The sequence below is a fragment of the Monodelphis domestica genome, chromosome 1 (genome assembly GCF_027887165.1).
Source record: "Monodelphis domestica isolate mMonDom1 chromosome 1, mMonDom1.pri, whole genome shotgun sequence".
NCBI lineage: Eukaryota > Metazoa > Chordata > Mammalia > Didelphimorphia > Didelphidae > Monodelphis > Monodelphis domestica.
The window spans coordinates 515,226,082-515,245,959 of record NC_077227.1 but is presented as its reverse complement, the minus strand read 5'-3'; the positions used below and the strand labels follow the sequence as shown (position 1 = coordinate 515,245,959).

Below are 19,878 nucleotides of genomic sequence, written 5' to 3'. Positions count from 1 at the left end.
CAATTTGTTCAGCCATTCCCCAATTGAAGGGCATCCCCTCATTTTCCAATTTTTGGCCACCACAAAGAGTGCAGCTATGAATATTTTTGTACATGTTATCTCTTTGGAATACAAACCCAGCAGTGCTATGGTTGGATCAAAGACAGTTTTTTAGCACCCTTTGGGCATAGTTCCAAATTGCCCTCCAAAATGGTTGGATCAATTCACCAGCAATGCATTAATGTCCCAACTTTGCCACATCCCCTCCAGCATTCACTACTTTCCTTTGCTGTCATGTTAGCCAATCTGCTAGGTGTGAGGAGATACCTCAGAGTTGTTTCGATTTGCATCTCTCTGATTATAAGAGATTTAGAACACTTTTTCATGTGCTTATTAATAGTTTTGATTTCTTTAACTGAAAATTGAGGCACTTCCCTTTCTAAGCCTCATACCTGTTTCTTTCTATTCTTTCATCATCCCTTCCCATCCTATTGGTGTGCTGAATAAGTATTCCAGCCCATGGTGGAAATTTTCATAAGACAACTAACAGGAGGCATCCTCTGAGCCATTCCACTGCCAACCTGTCCCTCTGCTACCCTGATGGCTGGTCTGCTGCTTCTGGCCATGAACTTCCACCTGATGGGCCCTCTGGCTGTCAGAGCATCCCAGACTGTGAGTAACACTGAGAGTTTGAGATAGCCTCTTTATAACGGGGTTACCTGGCTTAAGGAAAATAGGAGGGTGTGGAAATGATGGCATACTCTGTGGAAGTACATTTTGAGAAAGAAATACAGTTAGGAAATTATGCTTTGGGGGAAGGGAAGTAGGGTTTGGATTAGCAGGGGATGAAAAAATGGCTACTAGAGAAGAAGCAACATGTAAGCAAAGAAAGCCAGCTTTAGTAGATTTCTTGACATCTTATTTATTTGTCTATCTGTCTGACTGACTGCCTATATATTTCCATTTACAGAAGTAGAGCTAGAAATTTGTCCTACATTTTAGGTCCTATCTCATTTTCTAGTATATTGAGTGAGAAATAGGATATCAAGATTTTTTTTCACAGATTTAGAATTGGTAGGAATCTAAGAGAGAAGTTGTCTAGTTCAAACCACTCATTTTACACATGAGGAAAGGAAACTGGCTAAAAGAAATGAAATGATATCCAAAGTTCCTTAACTTAAAGGTGTCAGAGCTAGAATATTTGAATCCTGATAGGTACTATTAATCACTTCTATATTGTTAGAAAAATATTTTTTTTCTTTCCTAACACTAAATGTCAACAGGAGATTCTATATTCTTCAGAAAAATAAGACAGAAGAAGCCTAGAGGAAAAATAGTGGAGTTTTCAATATCTTCTTCCCTAGAAAGACAGAATAGGGGCCATGTTGGCAAACCTAAGGAACATGAGCTGGAAGGGGCTGCTCCCTTCCCTCTCTCCACAACACCCAAGAACATCATTCACCCCTCTGCCCAGCAGCCCTATGGGAGTGCCTCCTCTCTCCCTTGTCTGGGGTAAGGTGGTGACTCACATGTTGCATAAGGGTGCAATTTGGGCATTCTATCACTAAAAGGTTCACCTTCACTGGCGGGGGGGAAGACGAATAGGAGATATAAAGGTATGTGCAAGAAAGAGTGCCCTGGCAGCTATGTGGCACACTAGGTTTGGAATCAGGAAGACTCACCTTTATGAATTCAAATCTAGCCTCAGATACTTACTAGCTATGTAATTCTGGGCAAATCACTTAACCTGGTTTGCCTCAGTTTTTTAATCTTTCAGATATGCTGGAGAAAGAAATGGCAAATCACTCCAGTATCTCTGCCAAGAAAACCCTAAATAGGGTCATGAAGAGTGGGGAAATGACTGAATAAGAAAGACAGCCATCTGGGGAGGTGAAAGAAAAGAAAAAACTGAGTTTAGGTGAAGAAGGAAATTAAAAATAATTAATCACTTAAATATAATGGCTTGAAGTTAGCAAAACAAACACCTCATTTGATCTTCAGAATAACCCTGTGAGGCAGGTGCTAGTGTTATTCCCTACTTTACAGATTCAGAAACTGGTTTATTCAGGGTTCCATAGCTAGAAAGTATATTATGCAAGATTGGAACCCAAATCCAGCATTCTACCCACTCCCCAAGAGGTTACAAGAAGAAATTGATTTTATAACTGTTACCTTGCTACTTTGTTAAAATTAATATAGTTTTAAAAATGTAAATAATAGTTTACAATAATATCTCACACATTCCCTGTAAAGACTTGTACTTATTTGTGTATCTGAATATTGTGAAATACATAAAAAATTTTTTCTTAAACAGAAAGAAGTAATACCAGTTTGACTATTAGGGAAGATCAGCCCTGTGTGCTGATCTTTCTCAGTCACAGGATATTTATTAAATGTTGGCACCTATATGCCTGGCACTGTCCTGAGTGTTGGGTTACACAGATAAAAATCCAATAGTCCCTGCCCTCCAGGACTTTCTGCCTATCTGAAAGATCTTGCATAGCAGGTACCAGGATGGTCAGTCCCCCAGACTGAGTCCCAAACTCCTGGAATCTAGCCATTTAAGATCAACCAGGAAGCCCAGAAATATGTAAATGCAGGAAGGGAATAAACAAAGTGGTTTGACTTTCCTGAGTTTGCATAATCCTTCCACCCAGCCTTGCCACAAGTAATCTTTTCTGACTTCTCCTAGGCACAACCATTTTCAGGCAAAGAAAGGAGGCTAAAAAAGACTCAGCAGGAAGAAAGCTAGAGGGGAATGCGACCTAGAGGAAGCCTCTGAAGAGGGAAGCCCATGGGAAATAGTTAAGGGCAGAGCAGGGGGCTGTTTAGATCCTTTCTCCTAACTTAGAGTACTCCGTGTGTTCTATCCCAGGAAATATGGAATCCGGTGCCAGAAGGACAAACCAGGTGGCATACAAACCAATTAGGGCAAGCAGCTGGTGAGGCCATCACTGGGGGACCTCAGTTTGAGCAAAGGGGGGAGTGGTTTGAGCAGGAGATGGTACCTTGGATAGCTACAGGAAGAAATGTCTATCTGGCTGATTCCTAGGGCAGAAGAATGAGACACCCATTGTGCCACTGGTGCCAAATCTTTTTAAATGAGTGTAGGAATTAAGAAGGCAGCTGGGTGACTCAGTGGATAGAAAGCCAGGCCTGGACATGAGAGGTCCTGGGTTCAAATTCTTTGCAGACACTTCCTACTTGTGGAACCCTAGAGAAGTCACTTAACCTGTCCCTCCACCCCCACTGCATAGCCCTTATCACTCTTCTGCCTCAGAGCCAATACACAGTATTGATTCTAAGAAGGTATGGGTTTAAAAAAGAAAAAGAAGGCAGCTAGATAGGTCTGAAACCATCCTTATCCTTTGTCCTAGATTCTATAACCACCTCTGTTCTTCTAGAAACAACTCCCTTTACTGCCTATGTACAGATGGAAGTGCTAGAAAAGTCCTGGTCCTGGTCCTTTTTTAGTAACTCAACTCTTCCCCAATCCCTAAGATATCTCACTGACCTCAGTATCACCACAGGTAAGAAGGAGGTAGGTCACTACTCTCTACCTCTCAGTGCCTTTGGAGGGAAGGGGGTTATGAAGTAGAGTGGGCAGCTGGCAGCCATACTCTTCATTCCTCCTGAGGCCAGCTCAGCTGAAGTGCTGGGAACAACCTCTAGGAGAATGAGGTCAAGAAACAGAACAGGTAAGTGCTCTCATTTCTTAAAGTTAAACATGAGCTTCCCTACTTCCCCATCCCGTTCAAGTCAATCCAGGATGCTCCAGTGAAGTGTTTACTACCTGTCAGATCTCGATCTAGGCACTAGGAAACAAAGAAAGCTATAAAGTACAGCTCCTGTCCTCAAGGAGCTTATATTTTACTTGAGGGTTGTGGAGGGAAGGAGGACAAAATGTATGCAAGAAGTAAACTTGAAGCATATAGAAAATGGGAGTTAAGAGAAGTGATTATGATGCTATGTGAGGGTGGGGTGGGGAATGGATAAGGAGAGGCCTTGCATAAGTAGTGGGAGCCTGAGTTGAGCCTTAAATTGGGCCAGAAATCTTTTGGGTCAGAGATGAGGAGATAGAGCACTGCAGACAGTGTCCTGCTTAGATACTGGTTCAAATCCAGACCACATCCTTTGCCTACCCCTTTCTGCTCTGTGTGATTCAGGGATCAGAATACTCGTGGGTCTTGCCCTCTTCTTCTTTAAAGTTATATAGAGTCATATCTTCAGCTACTCTCTTAATAAGTAGCCAGTACCTGTTTGATTGTGAATGACACTACTATTCTGTGACCTAGGTGACTCTTAGCAGCTGGCTCTAGGGCACAAAATGGTGGTTAAGCCTTGGTTTTCTTGGTCAACTTGCCCATTCCATGCCTTCTACAGAGTGTGTTGAAAACCATAATGGGAGCTTCAACTGTGAATGCCTACCAGGGCATGGATGGAATGCCAGCACCTGCTACCATCATAAACCCTGCCGTGACTCAAATTTTTTCCACTCCTATACCTGCATCATCTTCCACCATCCCGACATTGGATACTGTCAGTTGCTACCACCTGGTAAGAAGGGTCTATTATTGACTATGACTAAGTGACTGACCCCGAGGAAGATCTGTGGCCAAGTCAGTGGTTCGGCATCTTTCCATTGGAAGGATGGCCCAAGTCATGTTCAGAGAGTGCAAGCTACTTGAGGACAGGGATTGACTTATCTTTTCTATTTGTATACCCAGTGCATAGCCCAGTACCGGGCATGCAGTAATCACTTAATAAATGCTTGAGTGGTTGACAGAACATTTATGCCAAAGGGGCAAGATGGGAAAGAGAGACCATGGAGGTTCTAAACCCAAAGAACCAGCATAGATCTAATTGACCTAATCAAAGCAAATGCATTTACTAAATAGAAAATATAAGATACACGACCTGTCAGATGGGCTTCAGTGCCCAGATAGATAGCTTCCCTCCTCATTCCTCTGAATCCGTGTAGCAAGCCCACCCTGCCTTCTAATCTGATTTGAATCTTTCATCCTTCTAAGACCTTTGAAGTTCTTAGATTCTTTGCAATAAAGAAAGAGTCTAGTCCTTCTAAGGAGCCTAGGTCAGGATGACAGTACTTTACAAATTTTCTTTTAAACACAGATGCTGGGCTTATGGCCTAAAGCCATGAGACCAATGGGTGAAAATGGACAGGATAGGAGTCTCCACTGGCCTGTTCCCCCTCATCTGTTCAAGGGGAGGAAACTTCAGGGCAGTAGGCCCTTATTCCCTAGCACTTAAGGCACAGGTAGTTTTGATGGGGTTCTGGGAGCTCTCGGCCACACCCAGTCACATACAGGAAACTTAGCAGAACAAATAGACTTCTCCAGATTAGTGCAGACATGCTTTTCCCAATCTCCTAGGGACTGCTAAAACAATAATAAAATGGGAACCAATTCTTGACTTTGGGCAGGCCAACCAAATTCCCTTCTCTTGGAGGGAGCAAGCTAACATGCTTAGAGTCATGATCAGAGTGAGCCAAAGTTGACCAGGTGGGAAAAACAAGCCATACTGCTTCCAAATCCTGAGCACCCAGCATGGAGTCCATCACGTTGATTCAGAGCAAGGGAAGAAGAGAGTGAGGAAGAGTGTCCAGTGTAGACTCCATCCTTCCCTTGTCCTGTCTTCAAAGCCCTCAGAAGACAGGACAAAAAATCCTTGATTATTTATTTGATAGAATCTTGGCTAGGAAGCTCTGGAAAACAGGCCGTTGTCTCCTAGAGGGTATAGACTACTTTTTTTCTTTGTGTCTCCATACCTGGTACAGAAGAGCCATTTAAATAAATGCTTGTTGATTGATGCTGGAAAAGCTGCAGCAGAAACAAGTTTAACCAGAAACATCTCTTCTTTTCCTCCTGACTTTCCTCTACTTCGGCTTCTTTGCTAGTCCCTGGGAACCTGAGCCTACATTCAGCACTGCCCAGTCCTGGCAGCACCCTGACCTTGACTGTCCTCCTTAGCCACGAGGCCACTCATCTGGGATGGTACCTGCAGCCAGTGGGGAGCCAGACCTCAGTGAAACTTCAACCTGGAACTCAGGTGTTCCTTGGTGACCAGAAGAGCCAGGCTGTCCTCACCATTGCCAATGTCTCTCGAGACTGGGCAGGTAGCTTCCTTTATCTCTTCTTACTGCTTTTCTGTTGATTCAGGAAGCTGGAAAGCTAAGATGCAAGTTCATGGAAGATAATTCCATGAAGACTGTGGGGTAAATGATTTCTGCTTCAAGTGAGGAAAAAGCCAGAGAAAGGGAGCTTAACTTAGAGTAAGAAAGTTTCCTATTATTTCATGGTGAGATTGGTGAACAATGGAAAAGGCCTTTGGGGAAGCTGAAGGGAGGCTAGGGAATGAGCAGGGAGAGAAGGTGGAAAGAAACCCTGGACCAAGAACCCAACCACCTGAGTTGGCACAGAGGGAAGAATATCCTAGCTCTGCTATTTGCTAGCTATGGTGACCTTGGATAAGTCACTTCCTCATTTTCTAAATAAGAGTTTTGGACTAGATAACCTCTTAAGTTCCTTCCAGCTCTAAATCCTAGGATGAGAGAAAGCAAAGTGCAGTGGGAGGTCTGTTGGATCTGGTATCAGGCAACTTGGGTATGAATCATGTCTCAGATATTTAACTGTGGACTTGGGCAAATTGCTTAATGTCTCCTGGGGCTATTTCCTCATCTGTGAAATAGGGTGGAGGGTGGGACTGGAGGTATATTTAAAAGTCTTCTAGAATCCTTCCAGCTCTAAATCATGATCTTATTATCCTAATCCCAGATCTACCACCATATTACATTAGGTAAATCAAGTAATTTCTGAGCATTAGTTTTTTCTTCTGTGAAATGCATATAATAATACTTGCATTGCTTTTCACAGGATTTCGAGGATGCAACTAGTAACCTATATAAGATTCTTTGTAAGTTGAAAGTGTAACAAAAACATAAGCTGTTTTTATTATTATCCTAAAGATATTAGATCTCCACATCAGATTCCTTTTTATGGAGAAGGGAATGACTATTCTGTCTTCAGTTTTATAGTTCTATAATTCTTAGTTGTTCATATTTCTTCTTAAAAAGAAAATCAACAACTGTTATTTTAATCTAATCTGTGCTAGGTATTATGTTAGATTCCATAATGTTTTACTATATATGAGAAAGTCATTCCCATATATACTTATCCCCAACTCTATGAACCCTTCCTTGTAACAAATAAAAACAGTTAAGTAAAATTAACTAACAGTGCCCACATTTGGCAGAGTATGCCACTTTATTCACCCCTTGTCTCCCACCTCTCTTTCAAAAGGAGGTAGGTACAGCTAGATGGCATAGTGGATAATGTGCGGGACCTGGAGTCAGGAATACTCAACTTCCTGAGCTCAAATCTGGCCTCAGATGCTACTAGCTGTGTGTCCCTAGGAAAGTAATTTAATCCTATTTGCCTCAGTTTCCTCATCTGTAAAATGAGCTAGAAAAGGAAATAGCAAAGCCCTCCAGTAACCCTACCAAGAAAACCCTCAAATAGGGTAAAGAGGAGTTAATATGACTGAATAAACAACAGAACATCAACAATAGGTGCATTTTGTCATCCTTGCCCCAGATTAAGCTTCCATTTTCTGGGCCAGCACTAGGATCTCATAGTAGGAAAATGGCATAAAGGGGTGGAAGGAGGGTGCATGCCACAAACCAGCAATGCCAGAAGTCATTGAGGAAAGTATAGCAGTCAGTATGTGCCCACAGACTGGTACATGTGCCCACAGGCCAGTATGTGTGTCGCTTTATGTCCCGGGGTTTCCAGTGGTTGCTGCACCAGGTGGTGGAAGTGCCCCTGCAGGCTAATGACGTGATTCGACATCCAAGTCAGCTTTCCATCTCCTGCAATGCCTTCTCTGGCTTTGAGTTGAGATGCTGCATCCCGAACACAAATCGGACCTACACTGCCTCCTGGAGCCCAAGAAACCTGTCTAGTACCACAGGTGTGAGGGGATTGAGGAGTGGGGAGGGTGGGAATGGAGTCTCCTCTGTGTCTCTCACTCTGTCTCTATATGGTGTTCTATAAAAATGGATTGTTAGGCGTGCTCTGTTTGAGCAAGCTGGTGGAGTATGGGGAGAAGAAGGTTGGAGTTTGGCCCTTTTCATCTTTTTTTTTTTGTGGCCTTGATGACAAGTGATAACTGGTTTTTCCTGGCTAGGATGGAAGGACTCTGAGAATTCCTTGAAGATCCAATTAAGTATCTTCCCTTGTAATAACAAATCAGGCAAGATAGACCAATACAGCTGTGCCTTTCAATATCTAACACTCGACATCCCTGGTCATGTGTCCTCTGAATTTAGTGTCACTCGTATTTTTCCTGAGTTTACATGTTTTTTAACATTCTGTTCATTTCCACTATTATAATCATGTGTGTGTATATACAGATAGATATTTTTTCTGGCTCTACTTACTAGGCTCTGCACCAATTTACAAATCATCTCATGGTTGACTAGCAATTGAAATCCTTTATCTTCATTTATTCTTATTACATAATAATATTACACTCTATTTTTATATCAGGCTTGCTCAATCATGCCACATATGATAGATACTCGATTTCCATTTTTTGGTTTGCTACTACAAAAAGTCCTGCTATTAATATTTTTATTGATGTGAGACTTAAAAAATTATTGACTTCCCTGGGATAGTTGGACCAAAGAGTATGAACAGTTTGGTAATTTTTCTCACATAATTCCAAATTGTTTTCCAGAATGGTTGGATCAATTCACAACTGTATTAGTAGTGCCTCAACTTCCCCATTCTATCTGCATACCCTTAGCTACTCTCTACCTTACAAAGTCAAAGGGATTGCTATAGTATTATGAGTAGATTATTGGGCTTGGTTTCAAGTCCTACATCATATACTTATTAATTCTATGACACTGTATAAGTAAGTCACTTCTGTCAGATGAATTTTCCTCATCTATAAAATCAGGGAGTAGGACTATATGGATTACATGGTCTCTTCTAGATCTACCAAGGTTTGGCTACAATTGGCATTCGTACCATTCTCCCACATTCTAGTGACAATGTTCTTTTCTCTTCCTATTTATTCTCCAGCACTCTCATCCAGGACCTCTGGGACACAGTGTCTTACTCTAGTTGTGCCAAGATGTCCTGAGAATGACACCAAGTACACTTGTAAGCTGCAGAGCCCTGGCCTGGACCCTGTGAGCATCTCTATCTCCGTCTCTATAATCCGGGGTAGGAAGATCTTGCCCAGATTCTCACTGTCTTCTATCTTCATCACTGTGATTCAGGGTAGTCAATCTTGTCTAGGAGCTGTCCAACTTACCTAGTGTCTGATGAACAGACACTTACATGGAAAGGTTATGGATCTCCCCTATCCCCAGATATATCTAGGTCTGTCTGCTCTATCTTAGAACAGAGACAGATTTAGAATTGCTCAAAGATACTCCCTTCTGGTGGACAGGATGCAACCTTAGACCACATTGGAGAAAAATTCTCTACTAAGAAAAAAGAACTTCTGTAAGACTTCTGAATGTGTCTTGTTTATTCCTTCAGATGGAGACACTACTTGCCCCCAGGACTCTTTGGGTGGTGATTGGAATGTCACTAAAGCTGGACACATAGCCCAGATCCCATGTCCTCTGAATACGGTGGGAACGGTTGAAAGGCACTGTGGGACCAAAGGCACCTGGGGGCCCATCAACAGCAGCTGTACTGATGAAAGGCTAGTGACCATGTTTCACACAGCCCAGGTGAGACTTTTAAAGCACTTAAAAAAAACCAAAACAACCCTTACCTTCCATCTTGGTATTGTAAAGATTAAAATTTAGGGAGACTGAGGCAGGTATAAATTAGTTTCTCTCTGCAAGGAGTATTATATTTTTTTAGAGGTTTATTAAAGATTAAAGATTAAAGAAAATACAGGATAAGAAAACACGTGCCTAGGCCCGAGAGGCCTAGACAAGACCTCACCTACATTATGAAAAGAGCCACCTCTGCTCCAAAACGGAAGTCCAAAAGACCCCTCAGTAGGCGGAGAACTCCTTTAAATAATCATTTGTGTTCTCACCCAGGCGAGAATTCAGTGTGATTACAAAGCACTCTGGGGAAGTGGAGCAAAGGATTCTGGGGATTGGAGTCCTGAATTCGAGTCTATTTTTACAGTATCAGTTCCAAGGCAGAAAATGGGAAAGGCTAAGCAATTAGGGTTAAGTAATTTGCCCAGGATCACATAGCTAGGAAGTATCTAAGACCAGATTTGAATTCAGGACCTTCCATCTCTAGCTCTGGCTTTATCCACTGAGCCACCTAGTTGCCCTTTTTGAATCACTTTTAATGCTGCAGAACTTATGTCCTAAGCTAAATTCACTTCACAGGATGTATGGAACTATGCAAGGAGGGGGCCATAGGTCCTAGACAGCTTGTTTTCGAAACCTTTATGGTGAGAACCTTGTCCAATGTTTTCTCTCCTTTGCCTAACTCCTCTTTCCTTCTTTTTGATGTAGCTGTTGTTGGCAGGGCAAGGTCAGCCAAGAAAAAAGGTGCCCAAACTCATGACACAGCTGCGGAAGCATGTAGCAGCTGTGAGTTCCCCCTCTGACCTATTAGCCCTGTTGGGCACTGTGAACATCCTGGCCCAGGTGGTGACCAGGGCCAGGACAGAACTTCCCCGGGAGACCTTGAAGGTGAGCACAATCTCAGGAGTCACAGGCCTCAGGACGCAACAGAGACAGGGAGAATGTGGAAGGACTAGTCTCTTTGGCCTCCTCCTGGGAATTTCAGCCTACATAGGTGAAACCTTGGGCTTGTGGATGCTAGATCTTGCTAATTACCCGTGTTTGCCTTTGGCTTGTACATTCCTTGCAACACACCTACAACAGGGACCTCCAAGATTGGGATGGGAACAAGATATTGTGGAGTAGTCTGAAAGCTAAGAGAACTAGGGAGCAGCTAGACAGCCCAGTGGATTGAGAATCAGGTCTAGCGATGAGAGGTCCTGGGCTTAAGTCTAGCCTTAGAGACTACCTAGCTGCATGACCCTGGACAAGTCCCTTAACCCCCATTGCCTAGCCCTTACTGCTCTTTTACCTTAGAACTAATACACAGTATTGATTCTAAGACAGAAGGTAAGGGTTTATTTAAGAAAAGAAAGAAAGCAAAGAGTGCTAAGGTACCTATATGTTCATTCCCATATGTAGACACATGAACATGGACCTGAATAAACACATACATGGAGATATATGCAGACTCACACATGCCTGGGTACATGCATATACAGTTGTAATCATACAGGGTCAAATGGAAATGCATAGATCCCCATTCAAATAGCAGAGAGATATGTTCATGTCAGGAATTGCCTAGCTGATCAGGTATACTCCTGGCATGTAGATGCATGGTACATGCAGAAGTAGCCAGAATCTATGGCATGTATAACACACATAAGCACACACACAAATACAGATGGATATATAGATACCCTTCCTCCAATTCATGCATATTCATGCCAATGCTGACCCATGCCACTGACTCCTAGGCATAATTGCTTCCACAAATGCTAGGACATGCCAGGAGGGAGGAAGCAGAAGAGAGACCCCTTTAAGGTGACACAAGGGATGTCAAGCTGTGTGGCCGGTAGGTGGAAATGGGAAGTGGATTCCATTGCCAGAGTCTGTCTGTAAAAGCCTTGTATAGCTTGCTAGATAGCCCGCTTCCCCTTTCACACATTTGCCCTTCTCGTTCTAATTTTATCTTATTATGAGGAGAGGGTGAAGGGAGAGGGACAGAAGCAAAGTTACACATGCCACTACCCATCCTCCTGGCTAAGACCCATGGACTCTGACCAATTAGGGTTAATCTCTGTGTTGGATGGCTGCAGGATTTTCTGGTGGCCACAAATGACCTCTTGGAGTTGGACCCCAATTCTATTTGGGCCCCAGCCCAGGCACAGGTGCCCTCGGTGAGTTCAGCAATCCTGCAGGCTGTGGAGAGCCTAGGTCGAAGCCTCTGTTCCAACGACCACCCCTTCTCTCTCACCTTGTCCAATGTTCAACTACAGACCCAGCTTCTTGGACCTAAGACCCCAGAGGACTACAGTATCTCCTTCTCCACTCATCCCCCTCTCAGGGTACAAATACCCCACCATGCACTGGCTCAGCTGGATTGGGAGACTGGCAATATCAGTATCACCAGTATGGTACTGAGAAAATTGGGCCACATCCTACCCAGGAACTTTGGGCAAGAGTTAGAGGACTTACTCTATGAGACTCCTGACTTAGTTCTTTCCAACTCCATCAAAGATGGCAATCAGACTGTAACAAAAGGGGAGATCATCATGGATTTTGGGGGCACAAGGGGTACTCCCACTTGTGTCTTCTGGAACCACAACCTCTTCCAGGGTGCAGGTGCCTGGTCGAAGGAGGGCTGTGAGGCTAGAGTGATTGACACCAGCAGCACCACTCGCTGTGTCTGCTTGCACTTGACCTCTTTTTCCATCCTTATGTCCCTCCACTCTGTCCCAGACAACCCAGCTTTGACACTGATGACCCAGGTGGGTTTAGGGGCCTCTATATTGGCTCTGCTATTATGCCTGGGAGTATACAGAGTTGTTTGGAGCGCTGTTATCCGGAATAAGATATCTTATTTTCGACATGTGGCCTTACTCAATGTGGTACTCTGCCTGCTCACTGCTGACACCTTCTTTCTTGGGGAATCACTGTTGTCCCTCAGCCCCCACAGCCCACTTTGCCTAGCTGTCACCTTCCTTTGCCATTTTTTCTACTTAGCCACTTTCTTCTGGATGCTAGCCCAAGCCCTGATACTAGCTCATCAGCTCCTTTTCATCTTTCACCACCTGTCTAAACACCGTGTGCTGCCCATCATGTTCATCCTGGGCTATTTGTGCCCACTGGGATTTGCAGGTGCAACACTGGGTCTGTACCTCCCTCAGGGACAATATTTGCAGAAGGACCAATGCTGGTTGGATGGGAAGGGTGGAGCACGCTATACTTTTGTGGGACCAGTGATAATCATCGTAGGGGTGAATGGGCTGGTCTTAGCCATGGCTGTGGTGAAACTACTGAGGCCCTCACTGTCTGAGGGGCCCCAGACTGAGAAGCGGCAGGCCCTTTTAGGTGTGATCAAGGCACTGCTCATCCTTATGCCCATCTTCGGTCTGACTTGGATGCTGGGCTTGGCTACTTTGATGGATGGAGGCAATGAGGTCCCTCACTACCTGTTCACAGTTCTTAATACTTCCCAGGTAGGTGATTATTCTGGTTATTCTTGTTCTTGACCATCTAAGCAAAATTGGGCTAAACTAGTTAATAGCAACCATTTTTCCATAGCCCATTTGCTTGGTTTCCTAACTTCAGTTTTAACCCCTCTTACCTTTTTTCCTCCTTTTCCATATCTGATCAGATTCCCAAGCAACTCCAAGTTGAGGTTCTAATTTCCATGGCTTCACCTCAGCTATTTCTCTCTAGGAAGCTTGCTATAAGGGCAGCGTGCTAGGAACCAAGACATCTGGGTTCTATTCCTAGATATGTTATAGTCAAAGCTGGTCCCCATGTCCAGAAGACTAAGAGTACTTTGAAGGGGTGGTAAATGATATAATGATAATGATCTGCATTAACATTTAGCCCAGAAGTCCTTATTCAGTTCCAGGTAGTAAGAAGGCATTTTCTGAATTGTCAGTGCTTCAAATTCTTTTACTAGGCTCTACATAAAATATATCCGCACTATAGATCTATTTCAATAACTTCTTGTGGTGTGAGTTATAGGATAAATTGTCATAGGATCCTGGAGCTAATGCTATATCTAGGGGCCTCAGAGGCCATCTAGCCCAACACCCTCATTTGACAGACGAGGACACTGAGACTCAAAAAGGCGATTTGCCCAAGATCACACAGGCAATACACATCTGAAGCAGAATGGGGTGATCCTGGGGTCCTGATGGTAGAGGTCCAGCCAGAAAGGCTTCCAGTCCATTCCAGGAGACAGACTGTCATCTGAAGATGAGTTTAGCTAAATCACTACAAAGTTGGACGCCACATGACAACACATGTTGACCACAAAGCACGTCATGAATAGCATCCACTAACGTGAGGAAGGGCTGTCATCTGCATTACTGGAGAGCATGCCCACACCAGTGGATCCCTTTTAAAGTACCCAAGAAAGGATATAAATAAAACAATATTCAAAGTAAAGATTATTTATGAAGTTGTCAGTAATTTCCTCCATATGATATAGAACTGAGCTAGACAAAAATTCCAGGGAAGGAGTCTTAGGACTTGATTTAGGCAGGTATATGGGAGGACAAAGAAGAAGAGGCAAAATGACTAGCTTTCCCATCAGAGGCAAGAGGAGCACAAAGATGTGGTAGGCAAATTTGCTCAATAGGGCAAGTTTTGTATTCGTACCTTCCTCTCAAGGGGAAGATCCTCACCAGCATATTCCCCATCTCTACTCTCAGGGGATCTTCATCCTACTCTTTGGCTGTCTTATGGATAAGAAGGTGAGAGAGCTTGTCCTCCCTTCTAGATAGGGGTCTGGGCCAGGAGAACACACCAGCCCTGCCAGCATGATGCTTCTGTTTCCTTTGCAGGTACGAGAAGCATTACACAAACGCCTCTGCTGTATCCTTCCTGCTGCCTCTACCATCTCCCTGGTGAGTGCGTGTCACCCCTGTTTAAGTTCACCCCGGTACCGACAATCTCTAGACAAGATGGGAGGTCGAGTTAGGGCCTGAGGCTTAATTCTACACTTGTGTGCTGTTTTTAGAATTGGCCAGATTGAGGATAATTCCTCTGAAATGCTTTCTTTAATACCTGTATAAAGAAGCAGTGTGCCTAGTGGAGAGTCTCAGAGCCAGGAAGATCTGAGTTCTAGTCCTATCTCCAGCACCTAATGGCTAGGGAAGCCTGGGTGAGTCATTCCACCTCCTCCCAGTTATCTGGGCAAGGCTAGAAAAGACAAAGCAGGTGCCAATCCTTGTGAGTCCTTAGAGAGAATTTCCTTATCTGGGAGTTCCCTGTACTTGTGAAATCACAGGCCCGGGCCTTAACCCTACTTAAATGGCACTTGGGTCCTTCCTAGAGGCATAGACCCTGGGCCAGTGAAGTGCAAACTGGTGTGTCCTGCTAATGTGGAAAGGTTTCAGATAAGAACCAGCCTCGAGGGGAGGAGGATCATGGAAGGCCAGCCACTGGTGTTTTTGGTCACGACTTATGGAAACATCCCTAAGGTGGGGAAGGAGTGTGATCTGCATGAGGAAGAGAGTATTCATCCACATTTACAGAAAGAAAAAAAAAACCAACCCACCCATCTTTTTTAAGTATATGATCAGCCAAAAGAATAAGGGGAAGACTAGGGATCCCAGACGTCAGGAATCCTAGCTAAGGCTCAGGTCCCCGTGACTCTTCTGGGCCTCCTTCCCCCTGGCCTTCCTTTGAGGTGTGGACAGCACAAAGACGTGTGAGTATGGACAGAGCTTTAGGAACCGCTGAGCTAGAGAGATGCCAGTTATTGTGGTGCACTCGGGACCTGGGCAGCAAAGAGGGTAGGAAGAGGCCCCAGGACACAGCCTGCGCATGGGGACTGGGAACGAGGCCAGCCTCTCTAGGCAGCTGCGTTCTTTTGCTCCACACCAGGCCACAAATGACATGAGTGAGCTGGAATCCAGCAAATGAAGAACAGAGAATCCTGGGTAAGAATGAAACTCTTTGTTGGGGACAGCAGGAGGCGAGGGCCTTAGAAAGGTGGCTTGGGGACAGAAAGGGACTTTTCAGCTTGAATAAATGTCTAGGAGCCACTTTGGTGTCCACACGGAAGAGGAGAACTCCTTTATGCAGAGGACACGGGCTTTGCATGGGTGACTGAGGGAGTGGTTGGGCCAACCAGAGCATTTCAGTGACTTGTCTTGGTAGAAGACAGTGGGATCATCTAAATGTCCTTCCTCAGGCTACAAAATCCTCATAGCTTCCATACATTATTCTATGAGACCCTAAGCAAAATGACCATAAAAGAACCCATAATGGCAGAATCTTGGGGCAAGGAAGGCTGATGAGATGAGGTAGGTTTGATATATGTATTTTTTTTTACACCTTTACCTTCTGTCTTGGAGTCAGTGGTAAGGGCTAGGCAATGGGGATCAAGTGGCTTGCCCAGGGTCACACAGCTAGGAAGAGTCTAAGGTCAGATTTGAACCCAGGACCTCCCATCTCTAGGCCTGGCTCTCAATCCACTGAGTCACCCAGCTGTCCTGTGTGTATCTTTTGATAGGGCAGATAGATGACTTAATGGATATAGCATTGGACCTGGAATCAGGATGACTTGAATTCAAGTCCAGCCTTAGACACTTACTAGCTGGGTGGCCCTGGGCAAATCACTTAACTCTGTTAACCTCATTTTCCTCATCTGTAAATGAGTTGGAGAAGGAAACAGCAAACCACTCCAGTATTTGCCAAGAAAACCCAAAATGGGGTCACAAAGAGTCAAACATGACTGAAAACTACTAAACATCATTTTTTGATATTCCAGGAATCCTTCAAGGCATTCTCACTTTGCATGAAAAGCTGCCACTTTCATTCATTCAATGAACATTTGGGGGAATTTTATTTTTCTTGAGAAGAGGCAGGAGGAACAGATAGAGAATTAGTTAAGGCATGAGGATCATCTGGGTTCAGGTTTTCCTCTGATCCAGGCTGGCTGTGACTCTAAACAACTCTCGTTGCTGAGCAGGTGTAGTTCTCCAACTATTTGGTAGAAGGAGTTGTTCCTCCAAAGTTTCTTATATCAATGAAAGGGCATTTCTGGCCCTGAGATTAATCTTATACATTTTAAAATTTTCTGAATATCTCTCTCTTCTACTCCCTGAGGACTCATTCCTTAAAAAATAAGAATAAAAAAAAATTTAAACCTTACATTTTCTTAGGATTGATACTATGTATCCGTGCCAAGACAGAAGAGGAGTTGGGGCTAGGCAAGTAAGGTTAAGTGGCTCACCCAGGGTCACACAGCTAGGAAGTGTCTGAGGCCAGATTTGATCCTAGGACCTCCAGACTCTCGATCTCTTGAGCTACCCAGGCACCCTTTTAACAAAGGAGAGAGAAAAAAAAAAAACCCACACAAGCTCAGCAATAGGGTCTGACAGAATATACCTGTGTTGGCAAACCTATGGCACACATACCAGAGGGTCTGCTCCCCTCTCCCTCTCCATGTGCCCGAGGATATTTCTCCTATCACTCACCTCTCTGCCCAGCAGCCCAATGGAAGCTCCTCCCCTGTCTGGGTTAAGGTGGAGGTGGGGGCTCACAAGTGGTATGAGGATTGCAATTTGGGTTCTTGGTCTCTAAAAGGTTTGACATCATGGGTATATACAGTATTCCAGACCCTTAGTCCTCTACCTCTTCTCCAGAGTTAAGCTATCTACAAGGATTTATTAAACCCCTACTGTGCTAGGCATTGTGCTAGACAAAATCTAAATAGCCTGTTTGCAAGGTGCTTACATTCTACTGGGGGGAAATAAGGTGTGCCTAGAAAATTAAATATACAATAACACACAATTATTTCTAGGGATCAGGGGCACTAATTCCTGGGCAATCAGACTAGACTGTAAGAACTGGCATTTGACCCGAGTTCTGAAGGAATCAAATTCTGATTCTGGTCTTGGTCTTATTCTCAACTTCTATAAGTGGGAAGAGTCTGGAATGAGGCTTTCAGGATGGCTTTCATTAGAATAAGTTGTCCTCAGAAGCTTTTGAGCTTGTCTCAAAATTTCATGGGCTGATACAGCGAAAGCTTCAGAGCAAACGCACCTTCTCTGCCATAAGGGTCACAGGAACTGATCACAAAGCCCAGAAAGGTTTAGTCAAGTTTACTGCTGCTGCCCCTTGTAGCTGATGCAAATAGCTAGATGTGCTAGGTGTAAATTATTAGCCAAATGGCTTCAGTGCTTTCCCCAAACAGCTAGTGAGCTTTTTCTTCTTTTTTTTTCTGTTCCAGTTTTGGAGAGATCCCCTGCTGGAATGGGCACCCGGGAGCCGATTTACTCTCTTTCTGCCATTCCAAAGAGATGAAATCAGCAACTTCAACCTTGGCTTTAATCTCTTTAAAAATTGAAGCTTTACAAGATGTTTGATGTATTAAATATGTACAAACTGAACAGGAGCCAATTCAAGACATTTTATAAACAGTGTATAATTCTGTAGTGGATGTGGAGACTATTTTAGAGTATTAAATATGAAATTATGAAAAAGTGAAAAGGACAAAAGAAAGTTGGATTTTTTTTTATTTTTTTAACTCTTACCATACATCTTAGAATTGATATTGTAAATTGGTTCTAAGGCAGAAGATCAATAAGGGTAGGCAATGGGGGTTAAGTGATTTGTCCAGAGTCATATAGCTAGGAAGTGTCTGAGGCCAAATTTGAATCCGGGACCTTCCATCTCTGGGCCTGACTCTGAATCCACTGAGACACCCAGTTACCCCCCCAAAGTCAGATCTTTAAAAACTAAGTTTATTGATGGATTTTGTTTTTTTACAAACTGACCCACATCCTCCACACATAGTTTGGAACTCAGTTTTGAGGAGGCAGCAGGCAGATTAGTAGGTTTATATTGTGTATGACTGGGTATATATAGTCCCTTTCTTCTTCTCCAAATTACATGTAACCAGTGCAAACCTTTCTAACAAAATCACAACTTTTCCTTGATTCACTTTTTTTTTGTCCTTCATTGGGTATCCAATGGATAAAGGTACCAAGTCCTGCAGGGACTCTTCTCCTTAAAACAAAGGGGAAGAGTTAAGGGAAAACATGGGATACTGTGACTTCCTCTGGCAGCATATCCAACATTCTGACCGACATGATCTTCAAAAAAAAAATTTAAGTCCTTGTAGAACTTGGGCTAATGTCACAGCCCAGAGTCTTTTTAGAGAACTAAAAACAGCACTAAAGAACCAAGATGGGAAAAGCAACTGAATGTACAAAGAGGAAATTTATACTGGGAGCAAAACAATTGTGAGGGCACTGAAGTATAAGCCATGAGAATATATATATATATATATATATATACACACACATCTAAGCCCTCTTAGATTTTCAGATATAAGGGAACCCTAATCTATGAAGTGCCAAAAAAGAAGTGTGGGTTCCAAAAATTTAGAATACCTGTTTTCTTGAAGAAGCATGGAGATACATGGAAAGGAGTAAGGAGGGGAATGATTAAAAATTATTTTTGCCATCCTCTACTTTTAAAAAAGTAAAACAAATAAACCTTACTTTCTTACTTTCAACTCTAAGACAGAAGAGCAAGAGCTAGGCAATTGGAGTTAAGTGACTTGTCCAGGGTTACACATACAGGAAGTGCTGTCCTTTCATATGAATGAGTACAAAAAGGGAAAGAGTGATTTTATCATCAGAGGAATTTTCTTCTCCTAGGGAAATTAATAAGGACTTTTAATGATATGCTAAAAGTCCTTGGGTAGATGTGGTCTCAGAAATATCTTTACCCAGATTAGAACATCTTGCAAATGGAGGGCACCATCTCATGCATCCTAATGTTCCTGTCGGTCTCACAATCTAGTGACCCAGCCACACCAGCACTTTCAATCTTCAAGAGGAAGCAAAAGGCAAATCAGTAGATCTATGCTGTGGGTATATACATTCCCATTCTTCTGCCCCAACAATTATATGTAACCAGTGCAAAACCTTTCTAGCACAAGCACATTTTTTACTTGATTCATTTTGTGATATCCTTCATTATGGAGACTAGTGGATAAAAGGCACCAGACCCCTACAACAGGGCTTAGCTCAATTCTGGTTCCACAGTTAGCTGAATTATAGAATTCAAAGGCTATTGAAAATGATCTTAAAGATCTTAAAAAA

The 19,878-nt window shown here is 43.4% G+C and overlaps 1 protein-coding gene across 1 annotated transcript; it reads left to right on the top strand.

Moving 5' to 3' along the window:
- The first annotated feature begins 579 nt into the window (after positions 1-579).
- On the top strand, positions 580-18,665 carry ADGRF3 (adhesion G protein-coupled receptor F3). Its single transcript, XM_056817368.1, has 12 exons — positions 580-651; positions 4,363-4,536; positions 5,113-5,224; positions 5,897-6,115; positions 7,753-7,968; positions 9,087-9,230; positions 9,552-9,748; positions 10,502-10,681; positions 11,872-13,254; positions 14,467-14,508; positions 14,599-14,661; positions 17,997-18,665. The coding sequence occupies exons 1-12, from the start codon at positions 580-582 to the stop codon at positions 18,111-18,113; spliced, it is 2,919 nt and encodes a 972-aa protein (XP_056673346.1). The 3' UTR covers positions 18,114-18,665.
- Positions 18,666-19,878: the final 1,213 nt, after the last annotated feature.